Below are 27,668 nucleotides of genomic sequence, written 5' to 3'. Positions count from 1 at the left end.
CAAGACAAACAACCACACGAACACAACATACCGTTTCTCTTCTCTCATCAAACTAGGCAAAAATCTAATGTAATATCACTTAAAGCCTCCCTGGCAAAATAAAATAAAATAAGAATACATCACTTATATATAGCTTGCTCTTGTCCATGTCATCCTATTATACTTGTAGACAATAAGGGTTTAAGTATTATATTTGTACCGAGTTGAAGAAGGAAGAAGAGCAGTGGGGAGTAGATTAAGAGCTAGCTGCAACACATCGTTCAAGAAACTTTGTGGGAGAGTAAGATGAGCCATGTATCAATAAAGTAGTACATCTCCATAGATAGCTACTATGCATGTTGGTTATTAGATTGACTATAGATGACATGACAATGTGATATAGCCAACAGTTACGAAAGTTCCCTTCTCAGCTCGAGCTCATATGAGCTCACCTGAACAGTAAAATTCAAAGAAAAAAAATAAAAATTCAAAAAGTCTGATTTTTTGCAATAAACTTTAACAAATGTTTTTAATGCTTGTAATTTTTCATCATGAAATGACATTCGTGGAAATTGTGGCAAAAAAAATCATGACTCCAAAATGCTTTTGGAAATAACTTCTTTAGAGCATCAATTTCTTTTCACTAGTTCACGAATGTCATGCGATAATGAAACTTTGCAAGCTTTGAAAACATTTGTCAAATTTTGGCACAAAACAAGTTAAGATTTTTTAAATTCTTTTTATAACTTTTTTGGATTTTACTATTCACCCGAGCTCAGTTAATCCGTGTCCAACAGTTGTCTCTAGTATTATCCTTGCTTTTAGAGTAGTAACCATCTTTAAAGGTCCCACTCGTAATTCCGGGCTTATTTGACAGACGTGTTTGGATCCGACCGACCGGGGACATGGATGGCCGATGGTAATGACATAGACTTAGCTAGGGGCCATCTTTCCTTTTTTCTAGTATGACCTCGTACCACCGGGGAGGCGGAGCATATTATGGTGCATCCAACTGTGTTGCATCTTTTAAAATGTAAAATAAAATCTTGAAAAAAAGTTGGCACATTGCACAACATCAAGCTATGTTATCACAAAATGTTAAATCAAAATTTGGATCATGGCTCTAGACACAAAAAATGACAAATTCATTATCAGTAGTGATAATGTGCCAAAATAAAGCCCGGTTGTATATTGTAACCAGTGCTATGTTTCAAAGTTAATTCACAATTTTCTGACAAAATAGATTGATATTTTATACATATATGATCGTACCGTAGTTTATCATCAAAGTAGTTTACTTTATACCGTTCTATGCTTACTTACCATGAGACTTGAATGTGGTATGTATAATAAGCATTGTTTCATGCCGTGAGACTATCTTCTATGTTTAGTTTAGCTATAATTGTGCTTAAGATGGATGCAATGTTTGTGTCAATTTTGGAAATTTTGATGTTTGCAAAAAAGGTGACGCATAAGTAGGGGATACACCCTTGGGCACCACAGAAAATTTAAACAACTAAGGGATGCCCGTAGACACATCTAGACGTGTATGTGGACAAATGGGAGAGGGCATATGGTGAATGCCACCGGAGATGTCGTTCGTATGCGTCATATTTCCCATTTGTAGTATCACCGCGTAACACGGAAACGTATCCTGTGTACCCTTTGCACCCAACTCACATTGCATCTTTTTAAATGTTCAAAAATCTGTAGAGAAAAAGTGAGCACATTGACGCCAACATCAATTTATGCTATCATAAAATTTTAAATCAAAATTCGGAACATAACTCGAGATACAAAACGGACAAATATATCATCAATACAAATAATATGCCAAATGTAATGCTCAATTTATAGTATACACTAGTCACTGTCAAATTTGTCATTTTTGTATCGTTACAGATTTTGATTAAATTTTTTTTGTAACAACATAGATTGGTGTTGTGTCCATGGATAAAATTCTTCTCAGAATTGTACTTCCCCCGCGTAACTCGTTCTCCTTGCGCCAAATGAAGAAAAAAAAACTCTTTCTTCTGATCCGCTGGACCGGTTGTGTCGTTCGATGAACTGTCACGCTCTGTGACGTAGTAAATGCACGAAAGATATTTCACACTGGGTGTGACAGACTTTGTACATGCATGCATTTGACCAGTTTAGTTTTTCAGCGTGGCTAGCTGTTTGACTTTTCTTTGTCCATCAAGAGGGCAAAGCCCTGGCCGACACCCACTGCTTCAGCAACGAAACCAACACTTTGGTCCAAAAGAAAATAACGAAACTAACACTAGTTGACCTTTCTCTTCTTTCCATTTTTTTCTTCTGAAGGGACTACTTTCCAATTTGAAAGTTTTCATTTATTTACATCACCGGATCGAGCTGACATTGCGACTCCCCTACTGTACGTCACGTACAAATACATTCACTAGTAACACTAGATGTCAATGCTCAAAGCCAATACTTAAGCAAAGCAAGCAACGATACTTAGCCGCCCTTCGCGTGGCTGTTTGATCTTACCTTAAAGGTATGATCTTTCTTATAAAAATACAATACAATACAGTTATTTAATGCATAGACAATCATCGGTGCAGGTATAGGCAATGTTTTCACTGGACCTCTGCACCACGTATTTTTATTTTTCGGTAAATCACCACATACATTATATATACAAACACGTATAAAGTAAACACCCCAGATCTTCCGTAATCAAACTCTAATTTTCTTTTCCTCTGTTGGCGTGCAAGATCAGGCACCTATCTTACTACCAAACGTTAGGCACTGTCAGAGGCTATGACATTGCTAAGTAGAGTAGTTGATTGGTACCGGACACCGAAAAACCGCCAGTGGGCCGGTCGTCACGGAGGCCGGTGTTCAAACCTCTCGCGGTGCGCGCGCGCCGAGAATTTTAATATACCCTCGCCGGCCGCGTGAAGTGTACTTGCAACCAGGAGCGCATACCGTTCACGCATCCAGATCCGGCAGGCAAACACGCGCCGGTTTTATTGCCAGCGTTGACGTAGCACAATGGAACGCCATAGCACAGTGACAACCTCCACGACGAATAACCAACCACTAGTAGGGCCGTTACGTCTTCGTGAACAGAACCATGCACTTGATAGCACAGTGGCGTGGGCATGCTCACAATGAATGTCACGGGGTGGGGGCGGGGCGCCGGATCCGACCCGACCTGCCACATGGTGACCACGAGCCCTGCCCTCCTCACGTACGTACGCCGTCGTACGAACGCTAACGGTTCTGGGGCGGCGGGGCGCGCGCGCATGCCCGTCGTCGTCCACTCATCGGCAGCGGCCATGATCCCATCCATGGTGCGTCCATGTGCGCCTGCTCCTCATCATTCGCGGAGCCACCCCACCACGGAGCACGTGCCCGCGGATGATTCTGTTCTCACTCACTCACCTTCCTTCACCACCAACGGGAAATGATAAACAACCCTCTTGTGGCGCGTACCCTAGGCGGTGACCTACCGGGGCTTGCGCGCCGTCCGATCAGATGATCCGACGGCTGTTGAGGAGAGACATGCAGCGGAAGTCCCTACCGCCCCTTGGGCGCTCTCGCCCGCAACGTGCACCCCTACCCATCCTGTCTTCCGGATCTTGTCTCCCCCACCTTCCCCTCCCCTTCTTTCCCTCCCTCACCGCCCCCCTCTCGCCATGGATATATATCGGCTCCCAGGCCCGGGCAGGGCAGCCGGTTCTCGCTCTACAGCACAGTTGCACACACACACACACACACACACACACACACACACACAGAAACTTCCATTGCTTTGGTACTTCATAGATAGCATACTGCCTAGCTAGACATACCACATAGAATATGGGTTCTTGGAAGCGCACCATCACGACGCCGTTCAGGAAGGCCTGCACCATCCTCAGCCCGCAGCACGGCGCGGGCAGGAGCGAAGACCAGCACGGCGGCAGCGGCAACGACGGCAAGAAGACGCCGCGCACGCGCCACCATCTGAAGCGGTCCGGAGCGGCGGCGGCGATGGCGCAGGGCGAGGTGGTGGAGAGCCCGTCCACGACGGCGCAGCTCTACGGCGACGTGATGGCGTGCGCCTACGAGGACGTGCAGGTCATGTGGTCCATGCTCGACAACAAGGCCAAGGTCCTCGACAGCGCCGCCTCGTGACCTCGCGCTCCATCATCACCACCGATCGATCGATGGGTCGAGGAGTTCCATCATCGATCCAGTACATACTACTGCCACATCCACTGCATGCAGATTTCAGAGTCCTTGGCGCTCAATCTGCAGACCGTCGACGACGAGTCATGAGACTCTTCTCCGTTTTCTTCTTGTTGAGCCTGAAATGAATCCCCGGCACTGGCATGGTACCTGATTAATTAAGCTAAGGTGCTAGCTAGCTTGGAGTGATTTGATGGATTGCCGCCACAGCATTAGGATGGATCTTTGATGATTATTGAGGGCATGTTTTCCTTTTCTCTTCCTTTCTGGTGTCACAGATGGATATGGATGTATTCGGTCGTGCATCATCCGATTCGCCAATCAATGAGAGGAGTTTTTGAAGATGTGGGACCCCCTTCTGTGCCTGTATTGCACATGGTTTGTCTCCGTCCTTGTTTGCCGACATGTCTTACTTTGGCAAAAGGTCACCGAGCTTAACCGTATTGTTAATTCCTGCATGGAGGGGAAGAATCAAGAGTTAATACCACTATTGGTACATAAACTTGTAGGGGTGGGAACAGTTTCATACACAAACTAAAAAACCCCACAAAACTAGTCCTCCAACTTGACTGCTGTAACAAATTCATACAAAGCAGCTGTGGACGCGACATTTGGCATGCCACGCTGGATTTTGGCACACGCCTTACTTTTACAAAAGCCCCCTCGCACTCTCTGTATTTTACAAAAAGCCCCCTCGCCCTCTCTCTCTGCAACGATTCCCCATTCGTAAATCCCTAGCTCCTCCCCTTTGCCGTCGCCCTCTCCGCCGGCAGCCGTCTCCGTCTTCCCCTCCGACGCCCTGTCGGCCGCCCTCTCCGCCGGCAGCCGTCTCCGCCGCCCTGTCGAGATGAGCGGGAAGCAGCAGGCAGGACGCCGTGGAGCAGGGGCGTCGTCGTCCTCAAGCCACCCTCTCCCGCTCAATGGATGTGACCTCGCCGGTGCCGACATGACGAAGGACGGTGAGCCTTGGGCGAAAATCACCGGAGAGGTGCGCTACATGGATGTCGATTTCTGCAAGGTGCGTGTCCCCATTCCCCTCGCCGATTTGCTTCGGATGCCCATGAATTTGAGCTTCCTGATGCTAACATTTGATTTGATGGCCATGGTAGGGGGCTGAAAACCTACCCGAATTTGACTGGGGTATACCTCTTTCCTCTCCTGATGCTGCTTTCAATGGCACTGACAAAAGTGACCATTGTTGCCACTTACTGAAACCTGCGAGAAGAGTTTGCTTTGATGGATATGACTATGGTCGTAGATTTCTTGTTTGTCCTCGTGAGGTTAGTCAAGTGCCCAACTTTTGTTTACAAAAGTGTGTTGTTTATCTGTAGTTGTTAGAGGTTGATGTGACCAAATTGTTGTACTGAACAAATTGGTTTGTTTTGCAGGGTTATGATACATGTGCTTATCTGAAGTGGGTGGACAAGGAATGGCAGGGGAGACCTAGGCAGGTGATTGGCAAACTTGCTGAAGAGAATGTGGCTCTTCAGAAATTTTTGTTTGACAAGGATTCTGAAATTATGAGGCTGAAGGAAGAAAGGAAGGCCATGATCATGAAGCACAAGAAGGAGATCAGAACTAGGGATAGGAGGGAAATTTGGTTAGCCTGTTTGGTCTGCTGCTCTGCACTGTTGTATGGTGTTGTAGCACTAGTGATAAGAGGTTTTGTGTAGTAAGTTAGGTAATTTAGTATTTGGCATGATTTGAGAGGTGAAACTATTTGTTATCAGTTGCTACTTGTACTGATTATATGAAATCAGTGGCTACCTATTATCTATGTTCAGTGTTGTAAACATTCCAAACTGGAATCAGTGGCTTGAAATGAAATCTGTGGCTTGTACTCATTTCTGTGTACTTAACTGAAAATTCTCTTATTTGACATGAAATCAGTGGCCACTTTACTTAACTGAAAAATTCTGTTGCAAAATTCTCTTATTTCACATGAAATCAGTAGCTTGTTTACTTAACTGAAATCAATGATTCTCTTATTTGACATGAAAATTTAGTTAACTTAAGCAAAATTCAGTTAACTTAAGCAAAATTCAGTTAACTTAACAGTGCAAATTACAGTTAAGTTAACCATTTCGAAGGGGCCCAGGGATCTTCAGGTAGTACAACTTGGCATATTTGGCACAAAGTGAGCACCTAGTACATTCTATTTTAGGATGTGTGCACATGGGCACAACATAAGCAGACAACCTACAGTTCAACAGCAGACACACATGGGCAGAGAACATGCAGTTCAACAGCACTTCAACACCAGATTGCCAACATATATGCCAACAGATACAGCAGTTCAACATGGACTGATCAAAATAGATAACTTATATGCCAACATATAGATCAGCATACCTAACTACTCTTCTGCACCTCTTCTGCATCTTCTTGTTGGAATATCCACAACATACTTGTTGTTGCCTGATTCAACACCATAAATGCCAAGTCCTGAATGTGTTGGAAAGCAGTTACCTGAGTACTCTGCATTCTTGTCCAGTTTCTTCCTAATCTTGGGGCAGATAAGTCCAGTCCACTTTTCTGAAGCTTCTTTGTACTTTCTGTCATGCCTCACAGTAATTTTATGTGTTATGCATTCTAGCATTGATATAACACACAGTTCTCTTGCATCCAAGATGTAGCTGCAAGAGAGACATAGTAAAGTGTTGTCAGAACTCAGTGACACTGCAAGATTGTGTTAAACATAACTGAACTTGTTTGCTACAAAAGTGAACTAACTGAAGTTTACCTGTTGTACACCTCTGACATGTTGTTCAGCAAGATGTCACACTTGGGGAAATCTCTGAAGTATGCTTTCACCCACTGGTTGGGGGGCTTGCCATCCAACCAATTATATGCCTCCAAGTTCTGTGCCCTCAGCTTCTCTCTGTTCAAGGTCCACTTGTCCACATTAGTTGACCTAGCAATGGCCCACAACATATTCTTCAGTGTTTCTCCTTTGAACTTCTGGTGGAAGTTTTGATAAAGATGTCTAACACAAAATCTGTGTTCTGCATCTGGCCATATCTTCTCAACAGCATTGATCAAACCCTGCAAAATTAGTTCATAAACATGTGAGACAACAGCACCATATGGAAATATGCAACATCAGCATGTTTGGACAAATGGAACACACCTTTTGCTTGTCACTCATTATAGTGAAAGGGGAGGTGTTAATGATGTTCAAATCATTCTTCAAAGTGGTGAGAAACCATTCCCAAGAGTAAGTTGACTCCACCTCCACCATCCCCATTGCAATTGGAAATATGCAATCATTGGGATCAATCCCAACAGCTGTAAGCAGCACACCCTTGTATTTTCTCTTCAGGTGACAGCCATCAACAAATAGAATTGGCCTGCACCCCCTCAGGAAACCTCTCTTGCAAGCATCATAGGACCAATATAGTGAAGATAGGTGATCTTTTGGAAGCAGGTCACCTATTTCCTTCACTTTGGTTGTGCAAACAATGAATTTGCTCCCTGGATTACTTCTCCTCAGTTCTTGTCCATAGTCCCACAACTGGCTGTATTGTGCTTTCTCATCACCATGTATGATCTTAAGTGCAGCACTCCTGGCCCTGCCAAGCTTCATTCTCACTGGATTAAGCTTGAACTTCTGCTGAACTTTCCTTCCAAATGTACCCAAGTCCATGCTCTTGTTGTCTCTGAACTCATCCATAAATATCTCAGTCAGGTACTTCACTGTCAAGCACTTGGAATCCCATGTTTTCTGACAGGTGTGCTCTCCATTGTACTCTCTGATGACAATGCTTCCTGTTCTATTGTCTCTAGATGCTTTCAACCTCCAAGGGCAATCAGGTTGACACACACCAATGAATCTCTCTGCCTCATTTCTAGCTTTAATGATTTTCACTCTGTTTTTGACTGTGTAGGCAGTGACTGCTTCCCTTAGCTCTTTCATTTCTCCAAATACTTGCCCAACCCTGAAGATTGGGTTGCTCATATCCATTTCTGCATTGAATGTTCTGGATGTATATTTCAACTTCTCCAACTCATCTTTTGACAGGTTGAGCTCATCATCATCCAGTGGATCTTCCTCCTCAAATATCTCTTCCTCTTTTTCATTGTTGTCATTCAATGATTTGTCCACATTCTGAGCAAACAAATCATCATCTCCATCTTCACAATCATAGTCACTATCATAAAAGTCTGAGTCAGTTTCATTCAACTCTTCTTCTCCATCATTGTTTTCAAGTGCATTATCTGCATTGTCTGCATCTGCATCCTCTCCTTCCATTGCATTCTCTGCATCATGATCTGCCTCTGCATCCTCTCCTTCCTCTGCATTCTCTGCATCATGACCTGCATCCTCTCCTTCTTCTTCATCCTCATTTCCATCTGCAGTTGGGCATCCTTTTAGTATGATTTCAGGATATAAGGTCTGAATCTTGTTCTCCTCATCAACTAACAAATCCAATGTCTTCGCTTCTCTGCTGGACCTCACCATAGCAGCTATAACATCTGGATTGTCCACACAAAGCAGGCCATCACCATAGTCTTTATCTGGCAAAATCCAATACACCTTGATTTGAGGGTCTGTAGGGTCATAGTCCATCCTTGCCAAGCAATACTTGATCATCCCCAGTGACCATGTGTCTGAATGACAGTAGTCAAAAGCTTGATGACTGCACCCAATGTAAGAGAACTTCATTTCTCTTCCTATGCATTCCCCCAACAAAATCCCATTGTGCTCAAACTCCACTGAGAAAAACTGGCTAGCTTCTCCATTTGTCACTGCAATAATTGACACATTAAATTTTCAGTGCACAACACATTCAACTATAACTGAATCATAGTTTCAACTGACAAAGTACAGTGCTCAAACTCTAACTGAATCTGTACATGATTTTCAAACAGAAATATGTACTGAATATCAACTAAAAGACCACCCTTTCATCACAAAACAATAGTAAAAATGCTGACTTTCATCTCAAAAAGCTTGTACTTTTGCCAAACAGAGAAAGTAAGCATTTTTTCACTGAAATATCGACTGAAAGACCACCCTTTCATCACACTTTACAGTGCATTTACAGTTCAGTGCAACAATAGCATATAATCTCTGAATATCTGAACAATAAAATCACATGAACACATGACCCCTTTCCTCTCTGACCTAAAGGACCCCCCTTTCCCTGTATGCTACCCAAAACCCTAGGTCAAATCCCCTCACATTGCCCTTGATTGACCCCCCTGAATTCCCCAAATCAGCATCAAGAAACCCTAGACAAGCTCATGGAAAGTACTTCCCCTACGAACCCTGGGGACGCACACAACCAACCCTAGTGAGCAGATCGACCCAGAATTCACACTACATCGGCATGATCGGCCTAAAAAACCTAACCACTCCGCCGGCAGGAACAGGGGAAGCAGAGGAGAAGGCAGAGGAGGCAGAGGAGTGCTTACCGTATTCAGGAGGCCACTCGCCGGGTTCCCTACGCCGCGGCTCCATGGCGCTGATGAGGCCGACGGCGGCGTCGCCTCGTAGGAGCAGGAGCAGATGACGAGGAACAGGGGACGGGCGAAAGAGAAGGGAAAGGTTTTGGAAGGGGTTTGCATCGGGCCCGACGACCAGGGGGTTTTCTGTCGGAGGTATGGTATGGACTGCTCTGCGAAATTGCTAAAGCGCGAGGTTTTTTTTGTAAAAACATGCATCGGGCCCGACAAAGCCTACCCGGCGCGCCACCTGTGCAGTTCGGGCTGGCTTTGTATGAATTTGTTACAGCAGTCAAGTTGGAGGACTAGTTTTGTGGGGTTTTTTAGTTTGTGTATGAAACTGTTCCCACCCCTACAAGTTTATGTACCAATAGTGGTATTAACTCAAGAATCAATCCATTTACTTACAATAGTGGATACCCCATTCATGTTTGAAGTACATAAACGAACTCGGCGGTTCAAAAAAAAACATATAAACAAACTCAAACAAGTTGTAGTAGGTCGAGAAGCCATTTATTAAGGTCCTCAAAAATACTTCGATCTATTAAGAGCAACTCTGGCAGCAGATTCCCTAAATTCGCTGACTTTAAAACTTGTTTTCGACCCTCTTTATATATTTTTAAAAGTCTACAAAGCAAGTGGGCAAACTAAGGTTCCCTAAAACTACAGCCTTAATAATTTGACCTCATGTGTTTATTCTATATATGTTCATATAAACTCCATTTCAACTCCAATATCGCATCACTCCGCTCCTCCTAGCCCCACCGTTGGCAACTCCGGCCATGGCGGCCATCGCCGCTCATGCCGCAAGCCACTCCAGCTACGGCGACCACCACACCCCCTCTCTTAACCTGGGTAAGCGATGTCTTTATCAGATCTCTGCTTTGAGAGAGGCCATGCCTTTGAAGACCGCATCTGGCATTCCCTGAAACCGATCAACTTCACGGTTGGCCGAGTTTACAAGATCCAAGATCCGTCTCATGGAGGAATCAGTAGGTACAATTCTTCTCTCGTGCTTCGGAGGAAGAGCTTCTTTGTTCAAAGTTCAGAAACTGTGTGATTCTCTTTTCAAGTTCTCGGTTTCTTCCATTGATCTTGGTGTTGCTATTTACAACGGAGGAAATGTATCATTGCCTGAATTCAATCTTGGATTCCTCCATTGGGGACCAAATGGGCCAAAGCATCGCTCTTTGCCAGATCCAGAACAAGATGATGGATGGACAGTGGTTTCTCGTTCAAGAAATGCTAATTCCTATGCAGATGTTGTTCGTGCCCCAAGGTATTACAATCAAGCTTCAAATTATCCTCAAAATCAAAGAAATCGCTGAGCTCGATCAACGGTGGCAGTTACTACGGTTTTTGACATACTTCAGTTTTCGCTCGTGGCCAATAATGAAGCGGGAATTCAGCCTATTCAAAATGGTCCAGGAGTAATCTTAGGTAACTCTGTTGACCCAAGGCCTGCAATGACCCGTTCCAAAGCCTTCCGTGTTCGATGTTTGCTAACAGACCATGAGAGGCCGGAATGCACAAATAAAATCTGTTGTCGAAATTGCAAGGAGTGGGGCCAAGTTGCCAGTGACTGCCGCTCGGTCTTCCGCTTGCTCGCCTTGTCAAATCATCTGACTGCCTCAATATCTGCTCTTGCTACAGCAACCCTCGATAATGGTGCGATTGTGGCGCCTTATTCGAGGAATGCTATCGAGACCACCGGCAATCAAGTACCAAGAGTTACTCCCCTGCCTAATAATCTTGATGCTCCAGCACCCCAGACATCTAGCTCGACCTCTCTTCCACCTCCGCCTCCATTTGCAGTTAGCAGGCTCCTCCAATCTACTGAGTTGAGAGGACAGCTTGTTCCTCGAGCAATGGCAAAATTTTCCTTTTGATCCGTTGCCGTTTCTCCCACCTCATCATCAGGCGATCCAGGTGGAGGGTAGGCCGGCCAGGTGATAGGATCGATATGGTTGACTAGAGGGTGGGGGGTGAATAGGCAACTAACAATTTTTAGCTTTTCTTTACCAAATTAAACTTAACATCAAAATAGGTTGTCTAGATATGCAACTAGGTGAGCAACATATATGATGCAACAACAACTAGCACACAAGAAAGCAAGGGATACAACACAATATAAGCTTGCACAAGTAAAGGTAAGAGATAACCAAGAGTGGAGCCAGTGGAGGCGAGGATGTGTTACCGAAGTTCCTTCACTTTGAGAGGAAGTACGTCTTCATTGGAGCGGCGTGGAGGCACAATGCTCCCCAAGAAGCCACTAGGGCCACGTATTCTCCTCACGCCCTCACACAATGCGAGATGTCGTGATTCCACTATTGGTGCCCTTGAAGGCGGCGACCGAACCTTTACAAACAAGGTTGGGGCTATCTTCACAACTTAATTCGAGGCTCCCAACGATACCACGGAGCTTCACCACAATGGAATGTGGCTCTGAGGTGACCTCAACCGTCTAGGGTGCTCAAACACCCAAGAGTAACAAGATCCGCAAGGGATTAGTGGGGGAAATCAAATTTCTCTTGGTGGAAGTGTAGATCCGGGCCTTCTCAGCCAATCCCTAGAAAATCAACAAGTTTGATTGGATAGGGAGAGTGATTGGGCAAAAATGAGCTTTGGAGCAACAATGGAGCTTGGGGGAAAAAGGTAGGTCAGCTTGGAGAAGAAGACCTCCTTTTATAGTGGGGGAACCAATCCAACTGTTACCCCCCCTCTTTAGCCCGCACAGAGCGATACTACCGCTCAATAGAGCGGTACTACTGCTGGTAGCAGCGGTACTACTGCGACCACTAGCGGTACTACCGCAGAGACTGAGAGCAGAAGAAACAGAGGGAGAACGGGAAAGAGAAAGAGGGTATGGGCGGCACTAGTAGCGGTGGTAGCCGCGGTACTACCGCTGCTACTGCCGCTACTACTGGTGCACAACCTGACACGAGAAAAAACCTCCTCGAATCAAGGCGGTAGCGGTGTCGAACCAGGACGGTACTGCCGCCGATGCACCCAAGCGGTACTACCGCTGTAGGACAGCGGTACTGCCGCTTGAGGACCATGGGCGGTACTACTGCGCTGGTGGCAGTACTACCGCGCTGGCGGCGGTACTACCGCGCTTCTCCTACAATCTCCACTTCCATTGAAACAACAAACTCCAAGGAGAGGAAAGGAGCCGGGGGTGCGAAAATGACGTGTACGTGTTGATTCCACCCTAGCCTTTCCATTGCGGACTCCCTCTTGATAGTACGGTGTCTCCTACGACTCAAGTCCACCGAAACCTAAATGAAAGACACTACACCGTCTTCACTTAAAGCTCCGAGGGGAAAGAATCGTCTTGTGCCAATGAATGAATCTCTGAAATACTCAACGCACACGATTAGTCCGCAAAAACATTTTCATTAATCACCAAAACTACTTAGAGAGAGAGAGACATGCCCTAACAATCTCCCCCTTTTTGGTGGATTGGTGACAACACGGGATCTGCACAAAGGAATGACAAGAGAATAAGCGAATCCCAGAGACTACAAAATATAGACGGGCTCCCCCTAAATGTGTGCACTTAATTAGAAGCGCCTTTGGATTGCAAAGTACACACATTAGGATCAACACTCCCCCTATATTTTATAGTCTAACAACATTTGCATCAAAGATGAGACATATATGAGCTAGGATGCAATAGAGTAGCAAGTAAGCAAAGTAAACATATGAGATAAGCATGAAATCACAAACTACTAAAGTACTCGACATACATAGATAATAATAGGGTAGGATAGCATATGTCTCACACCATATGATAGGGTACCAGGTCTCACGAGCACAAACCAAACCAAAAGCAAATGATGAGAAAAGAGTTCGCGAGAGAGAAAAACAAGGCAAATGAGAACACACTCGCAACTCGACAATGACAAATCCCTAAACTCTCTCACCCTTTGGCAACGAGACAGCAAAAGGGCAAAGAGTGCTGCTACGGCCACATGTGATAGCATAACAGACGATCTCCATCATCACATCCCCGCGTGATCGGCCGCTCCCCCGTCATCGGCAGGGGGCTGCTCGGTATCTGAGTCTGTCCATGGGCAGTGCTGCTGAACCCACTCGTCCTCATCGGAGATCTTGCCCTCAGATCCGCTGGCAACTTTTGTAACTCAACTGACGCATGAGCTCCTTGTGACGGCTCCTGGCCTCCTTCTCAGACACTGAGCCATATACTGTCCATGAGACTCCATGCAGAAAAGTTTCTTCATCTTGCGCTGAGCTTCTTTACCCATGAGGGCTCGCTCCAGAGGGCTCATAATCCTCCTCATCATCAGAATCAGCTTCTGCCTCGACCTCATCAGCTCCAGACGGAATCCTAGACTTTGGAACCAAAGTGCCCCAGTTCTCCTTCTGTTGGGGATCGTAGCAGAAATTTAAAATTTTCTACGCATCACCAAGATCAATCTATGGAGTAATCTAGCAACGAGGGGAAGGGGAGTGCATCTACATACCCTTGTAGATCGCTAAGCCGAAGCGTTGCAAGAACGCGTATGAAGGAGTCGTACTTGCAGCGATTCAGATCGCGGTTGATTCCAATCTAGCGCCGAACGGACGGCGCCTCCGTGTTCAACACACGTACAGCTCGGTGACGTCTCGTACGCCTTGATCCAGCAAGGGGAGAAGGACAGGTTGGGGAAGACTCCATCCAGCAGCAGCACGATGGCATGGTGGTGAAGGAGGAGCGTGGTAATCCTGCAGGGCTTCGCCAAGCACCGTGGGAGAAGAGGAGGACTTGGGAGAGGGGGAGGGCTGCGCCAGAACTTTTGGGGTGCGGCTGCCCTCCCAACCCCCCCATATATATAGGGGCAAGGGAGAGGGGGGCCGGCCCCCTCAGATCCAATCTGAGGAGGGGGCGGCGGCCAAGGGGGGTTGCCTTGCCCCCCAAGGCAAGGGGGGCGCCCCCCCTTTAGGGTTCCCCCAAACCCTAGGCGCATGGGCCCTAGGGGGGGAGGCGCCCAGCCCACTAAGGGGCTGGTCCCTCTCCACATACAGCTCATAGGGCCCTCCGGGGCAGGTGGACCCTCCCGGTGGACCCCCAGAACCCCTCCGGTGGTCCCGGTACAATACTGGTAACCCCCGAATTATTCCGGTGACCGTATGATGACTTCCCATATATAAATATTTACCTCTGGACCATTCCGGAACTCCTCGTGACGTCCGGGATCTCATCCGGGACTCCGAACAACATTCGGTAACCACGTACATCTATTCCCTATAACCCTAGCGTCATCGAACCTTAAGTGTGTAGACCCTACGGGCTCGGGAGTCATGCAGACATGGCCGAGACAACTCTCCGGTCAATAACCAACATCGGGATCTGGATACCCATGTTGGCTCCCACATGCTCCACGATGATCTCATCGGATGAACCACGATGTCAAGGATTCAATCAATCCCGTATACAATTCCCTTTGTCCATCGGTACGATACTTGCCTGAGATTCGATCGTCGGTATCCCGATACCTTGTTCAATCTCGTTACCGGCAAGTCTCTTTACTCGTTCCGTAACACATCATCCCGTGATCAACTCCTTGGTCACATTGTGCACATTATGATGATGTCCTACCGAGTGGGCCCAGAGATACCTCTCCGTTTACACGGAGTGACAAATCCCAGTCTCGATTCGTGCCAACCCAACAGACACTTTCGGAGATACCTGTAGTGTACCTTTATAGCCACCCAGTTACGTTGTGACGTTTGGCACACCCAAAGCACTCCTACGGTATCCGGGAGTTGCACAATCTCATGGTCTAAGGAAATGATACTTGACATTAGAAAAGCTTTAGCAAACGAACTACACGATCTTGTGCTAGGCTTAGGATTGGGTCTTGTCCATCACATCATTCTCCTAATGATGTGATCCCGTTATCAATGACATCCAATGTCCATGGTCAGGAAACCGTAACCATCTAATGATCAACGAGCTAGTCAACTAGAGGCTTACTAGGGACATGGTGTTGTCTATGTATCCACACATGTATCTGAGTTTCCTATCAATACAATTCTAGCATGGATAATAAACGATTATCATGAACAATGAAATATAATAATAATAACTAATTTATTATTGCCTCTAGGGAATATTTCCAACAGTCTCCCACTTGCACTAGAGTCAATAATCTAGTTCACATCGCCATGTGATTAACACTCACAGGTCACATCGCCATGTGACCAACATCCAAGAGTCTACTGGACTCAATGATCTAGTTCACATCACTATGTGATAAACACTCAAAGAGTTTTGGGTTTGATCATGTTATGCTTGTGAGAGAGGTTGTAGTCAACGGGTCTTGCCATATGCAGATCCCTATGTATTTCACAAAACTTTATATTGTAGATGCTGCTACCACGTTCCACTTGGAGCCATTCCAAATTATTGCTCCATTATACGTATCCGGTATCTCTATTCAGAGCTATCCGGATAGGTGTTAAGCTTGCATCGACGTAACTCTTTATGTCGAACTCTTTATCACCTCCATAACCAAGAAACATTTCCTTATTCCTCTAAGGATAATTTTGACTGCTATCTAGTGATCCAGTCCTAGATCACCTTTGTACCTTCTTGCCAGACATGTGGCAAGGCACACATCAGGTGCGGTACTCAGCATGGCATACCGTATAGAGCCTATGACAAGAGCATAGGGGACGACCTTCGTCCTTCCTCTTTCTTCTGCCGTGGTCAATCTTTGAGTCTTACTCAACTTCACACCATACATCTCAGGTAAGAACCCCTTCTTTGACTGATCTATTTTGAACTCCTTCAAAAACATGTCAAGGTGTGCGTTCTTTGAAAGTATCATCAGGCGTCTTGATCTATCTCTATAGATCTTGATGCCCAATTTGTAAGCAGATTTATCCAGGTCTTCCTTTGAAAAACACTCTTCAAACAACCGTTTATGCTTTCCAGAAATTCTACATTATTTCGGATCTTACAATATGTCATCCACATATACTTATCAGAAATGTTGTAGTGCTCCCACTCACTTTCTTGTAAATACAAGTTTCTAGCAAACATTGTATAAACCTAAAAGCTTTGATCACTCCATCAAAGCATGTATTCTGACTCCGAGATGCTTGCTCTAGTCCATAGAAGGATTGCTGGAACAAGCATACCTTTTAGCATCCTTAGGATCGACAAAACCTTTTATTGTATCACATACAAACTTTTCTTACGGAAACTGGTAAGAAAACTTGTTTTGGCATCCATCTGTCAGATTTCATAATCGAAAAATACAGCTTTGGTTTCTTGCCAAACCAATGTTCATACGACGCCATCTCAACGGACTTAGATGGTGTTCTATCTAAAGTGAATGCAGCTGTCTCTAATGCATAACCTCAAAATGAAAATGGTAGATTGATAAGAGACATCATAGATCGCACCATATCTCATAAGGTTCGATTACGATGTCCGTACACATCATAACCCAGTGGTGTTCCAGGTGGCTTCAACTATGAAACAATTCCACAATGTCTTAAGTGATTGCCAAACTCATAACTCAGATATTCTCATTGATCAGATCGTAGGAATTTGATCTTCTTGTTATGATGATTCTTAACTTCACTCTGAAATCGCTTGAACTTTTCAAACGTTTCAGACTTGTGCTTCATTAAGTAAATATACCTATATCTACTCAAATCGTCAGTGAAGATGAGAAAATAGCGATATCCACCGCACGCTTCAATTCTCATTGGATCACACGCATCAGCATGTATGATTTCCAACAAGTCACTTGACCATTTCATTGTACCTGAAAGCGGGGTCTTAGTCATCCTGCCCATGAGGCATGGCTCACATGTGTCAAGCGATTCAAAATCAAGTGACTCCAAACATCCATCGACATGGGGTTTCTTCATGCATCTTACGCCAATATGACCTAAGTGGCAATGCCACGAGAAAGTGGTACTATCATTATTAACTCTACATCTTTTGGCGTGAACATGTGTATTACCACGACCGAGATTCAATGAACCATTCACATAGGGTGCATGACCATGAAAGGTATCATTCATGTAAACAGAATAACCATTATTCTCTAACTTAAATGAATGACCATATTGCAATGAACATGATCTAATCATATTCATGCTCAACGTAGACACCTGATAACATTTATCTAGGTTCAATACTAATCCCGAAGGCAGATGGAGCGTGCGATGGTGATCTCATCAACTTTGGAAACACTTCCAACACACATCGTCACCTCGCCCTTAGCCAGTCTCCGTTTAGTCTGTAGCTTTTGCTTCAAGTCACCAGTAATAGCAACTGAACCGGTATCCAATACCCAGGTGCTACCAGGAGTACTAGCGAGGTACACATTAATAACACGTATATACTTTGTTGAAGTTGCTAGCCTTCTTATCTACCATGCATTTGGGGTAATTCCGCTACCAGTGACCGTTCCCCTTACAATAGAAGCACTTAGTCTCGGGTTTGGGTTCAACCTTGGGTTCCTTCACTGGAGCGGCAACTGGTTTGCCATCCATGAAGTTTCTATTCTAGCCCTTGCCCTTCTTGAAACCAGTGGTCTTGTTAAACCATCAACACTTGATGCTCCTTCTTGATTTCTACCTTTTACGGTCTTAAGCACCGCGAACAGCTCCGGGATCAACTCCATCCCTTGCATGTCATAGTTCATCACGAAGATCTAGTAGCTTAGTGATAGTGGCTAGAGAACTCTATCAATCACTATCTTATCTGGAAGTTTAACTCCCACTTGATTTAAGTGATTGTAGCACCCAGACATTCTGAGCACATGCTCACTAGCTGAGCTATTCTCCTCCATCTTGTTAGCTAAAGAACTTGTCAGATGTCTCACACCTCTCAAAACGGGCATGAGCCTGAAATCCCAATTTCAGCTCTTGGAACATCTCATATGTCTTATGGCGTTCAAAACGTCATTGAAATCCCGATTCTAAGCCGTAAAGTATGGTGCACTAAACTATCAAGTAGTCATCAGGATGTGTCTGTCAGGTGTTCACAACATCCACAGACGACATTGTAGGGGTTTGCACATCGAGCGGTGCATCAAAGACATAAGCCTTCTGTGTAGCAGTGAGGACACTCCTCGAACTACGGACCTAGTCCGCATCAGTGCTTACAATATCTTTCAACTTAATCTTTCTCTAGGAACGTATTGAAACAGGGAGCTACAACGTGAGCTATTTATCTACAACATATTTGCAAAGACAATTTAGACTATGTTCATGATAATTGAGTTCATCTAATCAAATTATTTAATGAACTCCCACTCAGATAGACATCCCTCTAGTCATCTAAGTGAAACATGATCCGAGTCAACTAGGCCGTGTCCGATCATCACGTGAGACGGTGTCAGGACCCCGATTCCAAGTCACATCGATCTAGCTGGTAACACCTCATATCACTTTGTGGCCTCACGCACGGTATTCCCACGGGTGTCGCCTTACCATGGCCCGGGACCGTTTGCGCCTTTTGGCTCACGTATATGATAGTGTCGCTAGCATCCATATGACAGAGAACCCAGGCCGACATGGCTAGTCATGAACCCAAAGCGGCACAGACCTATGGAGACAGGCATACATGAATCACATCGAGCATGTCGGTCATCAGTGATTGATTCCGGGCTGTAGCACTGGGCTAACAGGACTTCGGGGAACCCGGGTTGTAGCAGGCTAGGCAGGACTCCGGAAGTCACAGCGTGACATTTCCCCGAAGGGACAGACATAGGAACGAAGTGAAACACATGCCGGCCAGTCAAGTGTCCTGAACAGTAGTGCTAGGCTAGCAGGACTCCGGTGAACTGGGCTGTAGCGGACTACTATGGCTCGAGGAACACTAGACTACATTTCCCCATAAGAAAGGCTGCCAAGGATAAACAACTAGATTGTCGAATCCCACTCATACCAAGCATTTCAATCATACACACAATATGCCCGATATGAGTACATACAACATGGCATCACAACAAAACTCTACAACTCAAGTACTTTATTTAAAGGCTCCAGGGAGCCATACATAACATGTTCATACAGATAGGGGTCACATGACCCGACACTCAAGTCATACAATCATACAAGCACATGCGGAAGCAACTAGTCTGAGTACAGACTCTAGAAAGAAAGAAGGCTTCTCGAAGCCTGTCTATCTACATAGGGCCCTCCATGGCCAGGATCACCACCTGGGTGGCTAGTCACTCGTCGACGTCAAGGTCTACATAAAACCCATCGGAGGGGGCAGTGTTGTCGTCTGAAAACAGTAATTAAGCAAACATGAGTACAAAGGTACTCATCAAGTCTTACATCAGAACGTACTATACATGCTTATTCTCAAGAAGGTGGTGGGGTTAATGCAGCAAGCCAGCTTTGACTCTTGGCTAAGCTATCCTATGGAACTTCACCAGTAAAATAGTTTTCGCCCACGAGTCCACTACTCACCAACACAATACTCCACCGTGGATCCTTCCTCGTCATCCTACGAGAGGGCCATCCTCGGTACTCACACTTATCTTGAGTCTTTTATTAGTATCCATTAACTTGTCTATGAACTGTATAGGCAACCAAGTAGTCCTTTACCGCGGACGCGACTATTCGAATAGTTTTATACCCTGCAGGGGTGTACTTCGTCATACACGCTTTCACCACTTACCGCCGTTTACACGACATGTACTCGGCAACCTTCAAGCGGAAGCCCAGCGAGGGTGTCGGCCACGGACTACCTAACACTTAAGTCTTTAGTCCAGGTTTATCGCCTATCCAGGTTCCATCCGTAGGGAGTCCGGCTGAGGTTTCCACATACGGCCCCGAACGATGTGAACAGGGTCCCGAGACGCCAAACGGGCGCCCGGCATACCCGGCCACGGTGTATCTACCGCAACATAGCCCACCCCTAGGGTCAGCGCTACGCACGGCCGCCAACACATAACCTACAAACACCAGAAACTATTTGCAACTCCTGGACAAAGTACTAGGGTGGTTAAGAAGCCGAGAGGGTCAATTAAGGATCCCAATGCATGGTAGTAGCTGAATCTTAAATCACACATACAGATCTCAGTTCTTAGGGACGGCCTCAATGAAACAACCCACCATGTACTCCTACATGGCCTCTCATCGATACCTTTACCAAAACATGTTCAACACATCCCTCACATTACCGACATAAGCATTTCACTCTAGCCCATCACCCAGATGAACCAGACCTGACACAACTCTAAGCATAGCAGGCATAGCAAGGTAGGAATCACATACATGGCTCAATTAACTCCTACACATGTTAGTGGGTTTCATCTAGTTACTGTGGCAATGACAGGTCATGCAGAGGATAAGGGTTCAACTACTGTAGCACACAGCAGATTGAAACGCGTTGTCTTAATGCAGTAAACAAGAGCAGAAGCGAGAACATGGGTTGCATCGGAATGATCAATGGTTGCTTGCCTGATGGAGTGGTAGTGGGATACTGCCCTTCAGTGGATACTCGTGAATATCCTTGGAGGCAGAACCTACCACGAAGAACACATCGGAACACAATCAACACATGACGATATGCAACAATATGATGCATGCTATGACATGGCAATATGAATGTGTCTTGGCCTAATGCAAGCTATAACAGAAAGGAATGAACTCATTTGAATCAAAGATTCAAATATTAGCTCATTAAACATGGCCTTAATAGTGCATTCCCTTATTCTGCTTAAACAGCAAGGTAAACTTGTTTTGTCATGCATGAAACCATTACAGATGGATAGATTGAATTTTTCTGATCATTTTTCATATATAAATCTTTGCATTTGGAGCTATGGTTGATTTTCTATGATTTTTTTAGAAGTTTTAACTATTTTCTAGAATTTCCTGAGTAAAAATAAATCCAGAAATGCATTACTGCGTCAGCATTGCTCATGCTGACCTCAGCAGGTCAAAGGCGCCAGCCCAGGTCAAACCTGACTGGTGGGCCCATTCTGTCAGCCTCTCAGCTAATTAACAGGATTAGATTAACACTAATTAGCTGTCAGTGGGGCCTGGGCCCACATGTCAGTGACTGATTTAATTAAAATTAATTAAAACTAATCCTAAATTAGTTAGCAGACCGGCCCCACATGTCATAGACTCAGGGGGTCTACCTGGGCCCACCCAGGAGTCAAACTGGGTCAAACTCGCCGGCGACTCGACGCCGGCGAGGCCCGAGACGGTGGCGCAGCTCGGAAAACGCCCACAGGGCACGGGCGAGGCCGTTCTTGGGCTCGTTGGAGAGCTCTTGCAGTCGCGCATCTAGTGGTGGTGGTGGCCGGGCCTACGGTGGCCGGAGACGACGACGGCGAGCTCCAAGGCGGTGGCCGGAGTTCGGCCATGTGCGGGGAGTGGGCTGCGGCGTGCAAACACAGAAACTGAAGCGCTAGCGAGGCACTACGCGATGCGGCAAGCACGTTGCACATCACGGGAGGACCAAATGGTCGCCGGAGCGACGCTGGCGACGAGCTCGAGCGGAGACGAGCTTCGGCCATGGTGGAACTATGGCCTAGAGGGTGCAAACGCGTGGAAAAGAAGAGGGGAAAGGCGGCGGAGCTCACAGGGAGGTCGATGAGCAGCTCAGTGGGCTCGGGCGCGACCGGAGCGAGGCGAATCGATGAACGGCGTCCGACGGGTACCGAGGTTGAAGACGACGCGATAGCGGCGATGCAGGGCCTCCGGTGAAGCGTGGCTCGGTGGGGAGGGCGAGGGCGTCGTGGCGGAGCGATTTGGCTTGTCGGAGGGGCGAAGGGGTGGCTCTGGCGTCGTCTACGGTGAACGGCGGCGAGGAACGCGCTCGGGCATCGCGGGAGAGAGTGAGGGAGACGAGGGGGGAGAGTGAGCGAGGATGAGAGGGGGGCGTGGGGGTCGCGTGGCACCCCTAGGCGTCTCCAGGTGTCGGCGGAAGCAGGAGGTGGCCGGCGTGTGGCCGCGGGCGCCGGCCACGCGCTCCGCGTCCTTCTGGCGCGAGGAGGACGACGACTGGCAGAGCCAGTAGGCTGGGCCGAGCCAGGTGGGCTGGGCCAGCACAGGTAAGGCCCGGGTGGGCTTCCCTCTCTCTCTCTCTTTTTATTTGTTTGTGTTTTTCTAATTAACTGCAACTGTTTGGCTTTAATTAAAATACTAAAACGTTTCCAAAAATCCTGAAAATAATTGTGGGCTCTGTTTAGATTATTTCCAACAGCAAACATTTATTTCCAGAATTATTTGAGCATTTAAATTATTTTATAGCATTTAAATGCCCAAATTCAAATACTTATGATTTAATTCAATGACCTTCTTTGACCTAGAAAATTGTGCACCAATTTTGCCAGAGGTTCTAACCCAAGACAAAGAGGGTGAACTTTTTAGAAGGGCATTTCAGGTTCATTGAAAATAATTTTAGTAAACCCTAGTTGTTTCCAGGGGGGTGTTGGGGGTTTCTGCTTTCCCCATTTCAAATTTAAGAGAAATTTAAACATGATGCACACTCTAATGCTTGAACTAGCTAGGGTGTGACAGACGGACTAGTCAACATCGGTGAACATCTTCATGTTGATCGTATCTTCTATACGACTCATGTTCGACCTTTCGGTCTTCTGTGTTCCGAGGCCATGTCTGTACATGCTAGGCTCGTCAAGTCAACCTAAGTGTATTGCGTGTGTAAATCTGGCTTACACCCGTTGTATTCGAACATTAGAATCTATCACACCCGATCATCACGTGGTGCTTCGAAACGATGAACCTTCACAACGGTGCACAGTTAGGGGGAACTATTTCTTGAAATTATCGCGAGGGATCATCTTATTTAAGCTACCGTCGTTCTAACCAAATAAGATGTAAAACATGATAAACATCACATGCAATCAAATAGTGACATGATATGGCCAATATCATTTTGCTCCTTTTGATCTCCATCTTCGGGGCTCCATGATCATCGTTGTCACCGGCATGACACCATGATCTCCATCATCATGATCTCCATCATCGTGTCTTCTTGAAGTTGTCTCGTCATCTATTACTTCTACTACAATGGCTAACGCTTTAGCAATAAAGTAAAGTAATTACATGGCGTTTATGTTGACACCCAGGTCATAAATAAATTAAGACAACTCCTATGGCTCCTGCCGGTTGTCATACTCATCGACATGCAAGTCGTGATTCCTATTACAAGAACATGATCAATCTCATACATCACATATATTATTCATCACATCCTTTTGGCCATATCACATCACAAGGCATATGCTGCAAAAACAAGTTAGACGTCCTCTAATTGTTGTTGCAAGTTTTTACGTGGCTGCTATAGGTTTCTAGCAAGAACATTTCTTACCTACGCGAAAAACACAACGTGATATGCCAATTTCTATTTACCCTTCATAAGGACCCTTTTCATCGAATCCGATCCGACTAAAGTGGGAGAGACAGACACCCGCTAGCCACCTTATGCAACTAGTGCATGTCAGTCAGTGGAACCAGTCTCACGTAAGCGTATGTGTAAGGTCGGTCCGGGCCGCTTCATCCCACGATGCCGCCGAATCAAGATAAGACTAGTAACGACAAGTAAATTGACAAAATCGACGCCTAGAACTGCTTTGTGTTCTACTCGTGCATAGAAACTACGCATAGACCTAGCTCATGATGCCACTGTTGGGAATCGTAGCAGAAATTTAAAATTTTCTACGCATCACCAAGATCAATCTATGGAGTAATCTAGCAACGAGGGGAAGGGGAGTGCATCTACATACCCTTGTAGATCGCTAAGCCGAAGCGTTGCAAGAACGCGGATGAAGGAGTCGTACTCGCAGCGATTCAGATCGCGGTTGATTCCGATCTAGCGCCGAACGGACGGCGCCTCCGTGTTCAACACACGTACAGCCCGGTGACGTCTCCTATGACTTGATCCAGCAAGGGGAGAAGGAGAGGTTGGGGAAGACTCCATCCAGCAGCAGCACGACGGCATGGTGGTGAAGGAGGAGCGTGGTAATCCTGCAGGGCTTCGCCAAGCACCGCGGGAGAAGAGGAGGACTTGGGAGAGGGGGAGGGCTGCACCAGAACTTTTGGGGTGCGGCTGCCCTCCCAACCCCCACATATATATAGGGGCAAGGGAGAGGGGGGCCGGCCCCCTCAGATCCAATCTGAGGAGGGGGCGACGGCCAAGGGGGGTTGCCTTGCCCCCCAAGGCAAGGGGGGCGCCCCCCCTTTAGGGTTCCCCCAAACCCTAGGCGCATGGGCCCTAGGGGGGGAGGCGCCCAGCCCACTAAGGGGCTGGTCCCTCTCCACATACAGCCCATAGGGCCCTCCGGGGCAGGTGGACCCTCCAGGTGGACCCCCGGAACCCCTCCGGTGGACCCCCAGAACCCCTCCGGTGGTCCCAGTACAATACCGGTAACCCCCGAATTATTCCGGCGACCGTATGATGACTTCCCATATATAAATCTTTACCTCCAGACCATTCCGGAACTCCTCGTGACGTCCGGGATCTCATCCGGGACTCCGAACAACATTCGGTAACCACGTACATCTATTCCCTATAACCCTAGCGTCATCGAACCTTGAGTGTGTAGACCCTACGGGCTCGGGAGTCATGCAGACATGGCCGAGACAACTCTCCGGTCAATAACCAACAGCAGGATCTGGATACCCATGTTGGCTCCCACATGCTCCATGATGATCTCATCAGATGAAGCACGATGTTAAGGATTCAATCAATCCCGTATACAATTCCCTTTGTCCATCGGTACGATACTTGCCCGAGATTCGATCGTCGGTATCCCGATACCTTGTTCAATCTCGTTACCGGCAAGTCTCTTTACTCGTTCCATAACACATCATCCCGTGATCAACTCCTTGGTCACATTGTGCACATTATGATGATGTCCTACCGAGTGGGCCCAGAGATACCTCTCCGTTTACACGGAGTGACAAATCCCAGTCTCGATTCGTGCCAACCCAACAGACACTTTCGGAGATACCTGTAGTGTACCTTTATAGCCACCCAGTTACGTTGTGACGTTTGGCACACCCAAAGCACTCCTACGGTATCCGGGAGTTGCACAATCTCATGGTCTAAGGAAATGATACTTGACATTAGAAAAGCTTTAGCAAACGAACTACACGATCTTGTGCTAGGCTTAGGATTGGGTCTTGTCCATCACATCATTCTCCTAATGATGTGATCCCGTTATCAACGACATCCAATGTCCATGGTCAGGAAACCGTAACCATCTATTGATCAACGAGCTAGTCAACTAGAGGCTTACTAGGGACATGGTGTTGTCTATGTATCCACACATGTATCTGAGTTTCCTATCAATACAATTCTAGCATGGATAATAAACGATTATCATGAACAATGAAATATAATAATAATAACTAATTTATTATTGCCTCTAGGGCATATTTCCAACACCTTCTTCCTCAGACGCTTGATCTCATGAGGGATCATCTTGCCAGTCTCCAGCACGACACCAGGAAAAGTGTGCTCCCAAGCCTTCTCAATAGGCAACATGAGAAAAGGCCCATAGATGGGGCACTTGCGCTCAGAGATAGCGGAGAGAAGCTCAGACCACATGACATGAGAGATATCCAAGGACTCGCCAGTGTTCTCTTCCTTCTCATGCTGATAGAAAAGTAACATGTCCACGAGAAACGAGTGAACCATATCCAAGTTCCCAATGCATGGGAAAAGAGTCCCCCTGAAGATGTGATGAAGGATGTCCAGGTAGGTAGGCAGCTCATACGTCTCCTTCTGCGTCTCGGGGTTAATCTTCATAGTGCAGAACGACCAGAGAGCTTGCTTGTGAGTAGAAGTTATCTTCTGGTGAGGATGAAAGCCAACCGGGTTCTCAAGCCCTTGATCTTCAATCCCAAACAATTCCATGAACGCCTTCCATTTGACAGATAGAATTTTTTCCATTAGCCATCCAAGTCAAGCTCCTTTCCACATTAGTGCCCAGACAAACCATGGCATAAAACAGAGCCACCAAATCCGCATGAAAGTCCTTGTTGAACTCCATGATCCTGAGAATATTCAGCTGAGTACACATCTGTAGAGCTTCGCCAAAGTAGGTAGGATCCTTCTCCATATAGGCAATGTTGATGGAGCGGACATCAACATAAAGATTCTTCTTCGCTTTGATCACATCAAAATAGATTGCCCACTGAAACCTGTTCCAAAAAGGGTGGTTGACCAAAGTTGGTTCTTGATCTTCCGCATATGGGTTGCGCCGGTGCTTTTCCCAGAATTCCTTTGCAGTCATCTCTGTCACAGACTTGGCCCTAGGCTTGGGCTTGTTCGCAATAGTCTTCTTGGGCTGAGAGGGAGGAGGAACGCTTGAGTAAGCAGCCCTTGACTCAGAAGTGTGATAGCGCTTTGAGCTAGTACGCCCGTGGTTGACACGACGGACATGTTGCTCTGAAGGGCCATCACCTGGAACTAAACACACGGACACAAGAAACAACACGAAAGAACGAGCATAAGCCACCAGAAAAAGCAACAAGGATCAATAGTTGGTAAGGGTTAGGTGGAAGTTCGCATCCAATGGTAGTACCATGATCTGGAAGTGGTAGTACCGCCCGAGCGGTAGTACCGCTCCAGGCGGGGGGGGGGGGGACTACGGTTCCCCTACTACCGCGGCCAAATTAAAAAATAAACCTACCAAATATCAATACAAACACTCTAGAAGCCTTCACCATCCCACTCAAGCTTCGATTTGGCCAAAAATCGATGAATGCAAAGCCTATTGCCCCTAAAGACTAGATCTGAAACGTAGAAGCAAAGAGAAAGGGATCGGGGGCAATACCAGCATCCATGGCTAGAGGAAGGGTTGGGGATTGATCCCACTGGAGGAAAAGGTGAAAGACGTCTTGGAGGAGGCGGCCCACCAGCACCCTCCCGCGGCGAGTTCGTCGCTGGCGCACGAAGAGGACGAGAGGGTCGAGTGAATGGGTGTGGGGGAGAAAGAAACTCCCCTGCCCCGACATAATTAACCCCCTAGTCCCGCCCCGCAGCGGTAGTCCCACTCGGGTGGACGGTAGTGCCG

At 46.5% G+C, this 27,668-nt stretch overlaps 2 protein-coding genes across 2 annotated transcripts; one reads left to right on the top strand and one right to left on the bottom strand.

The window, feature by feature from the left end:
- The first annotated feature begins 3,671 nt into the window (after positions 1-3,671).
- Positions 3,672-4,523, top strand: LOC125508252 (uncharacterized). Its single transcript, XM_048672926.2, has one exon. The coding sequence runs from the start codon at positions 3,811-3,813 to the stop codon at positions 4,123-4,125; it is 315 nt and encodes a 104-aa protein (XP_048528883.1). The 5' UTR covers positions 3,672-3,810; the 3' UTR covers positions 4,126-4,523.
- Positions 4,524-6,535: 2,012 nt separating this feature from the next.
- Positions 6,536-9,643, bottom strand: LOC147990109 (uncharacterized). The gene is made up of 4 exons (XM_087537112.1): positions 9,598-9,643; positions 7,310-8,928; positions 6,923-7,224; positions 6,536-6,815 (listed from the first exon to the last, which is right to left on the bottom strand). The coding sequence occupies exons 1-4, from the start codon at positions 9,641-9,643 to the stop codon at positions 6,536-6,538; spliced, it is 2,247 nt and encodes a 748-aa protein (XP_087393238.1).
- Between the last annotated feature and the right edge of the window lie 18,025 nt (positions 9,644-27,668).

Source organism: Triticum urartu, chromosome 1A, assembly GCF_056163025.1.
Source record: "Triticum urartu cultivar PI428250 chromosome 1A, HENAU_Tu73, whole genome shotgun sequence".
Classification (NCBI taxonomy): domain Eukaryota; kingdom Viridiplantae; phylum Streptophyta; class Magnoliopsida; order Poales; family Poaceae; genus Triticum; species Triticum urartu.
The sequence above is the reverse complement of the archived record's forward strand: the minus strand, read 5'-3'. Positions and strand labels throughout refer to the sequence as shown.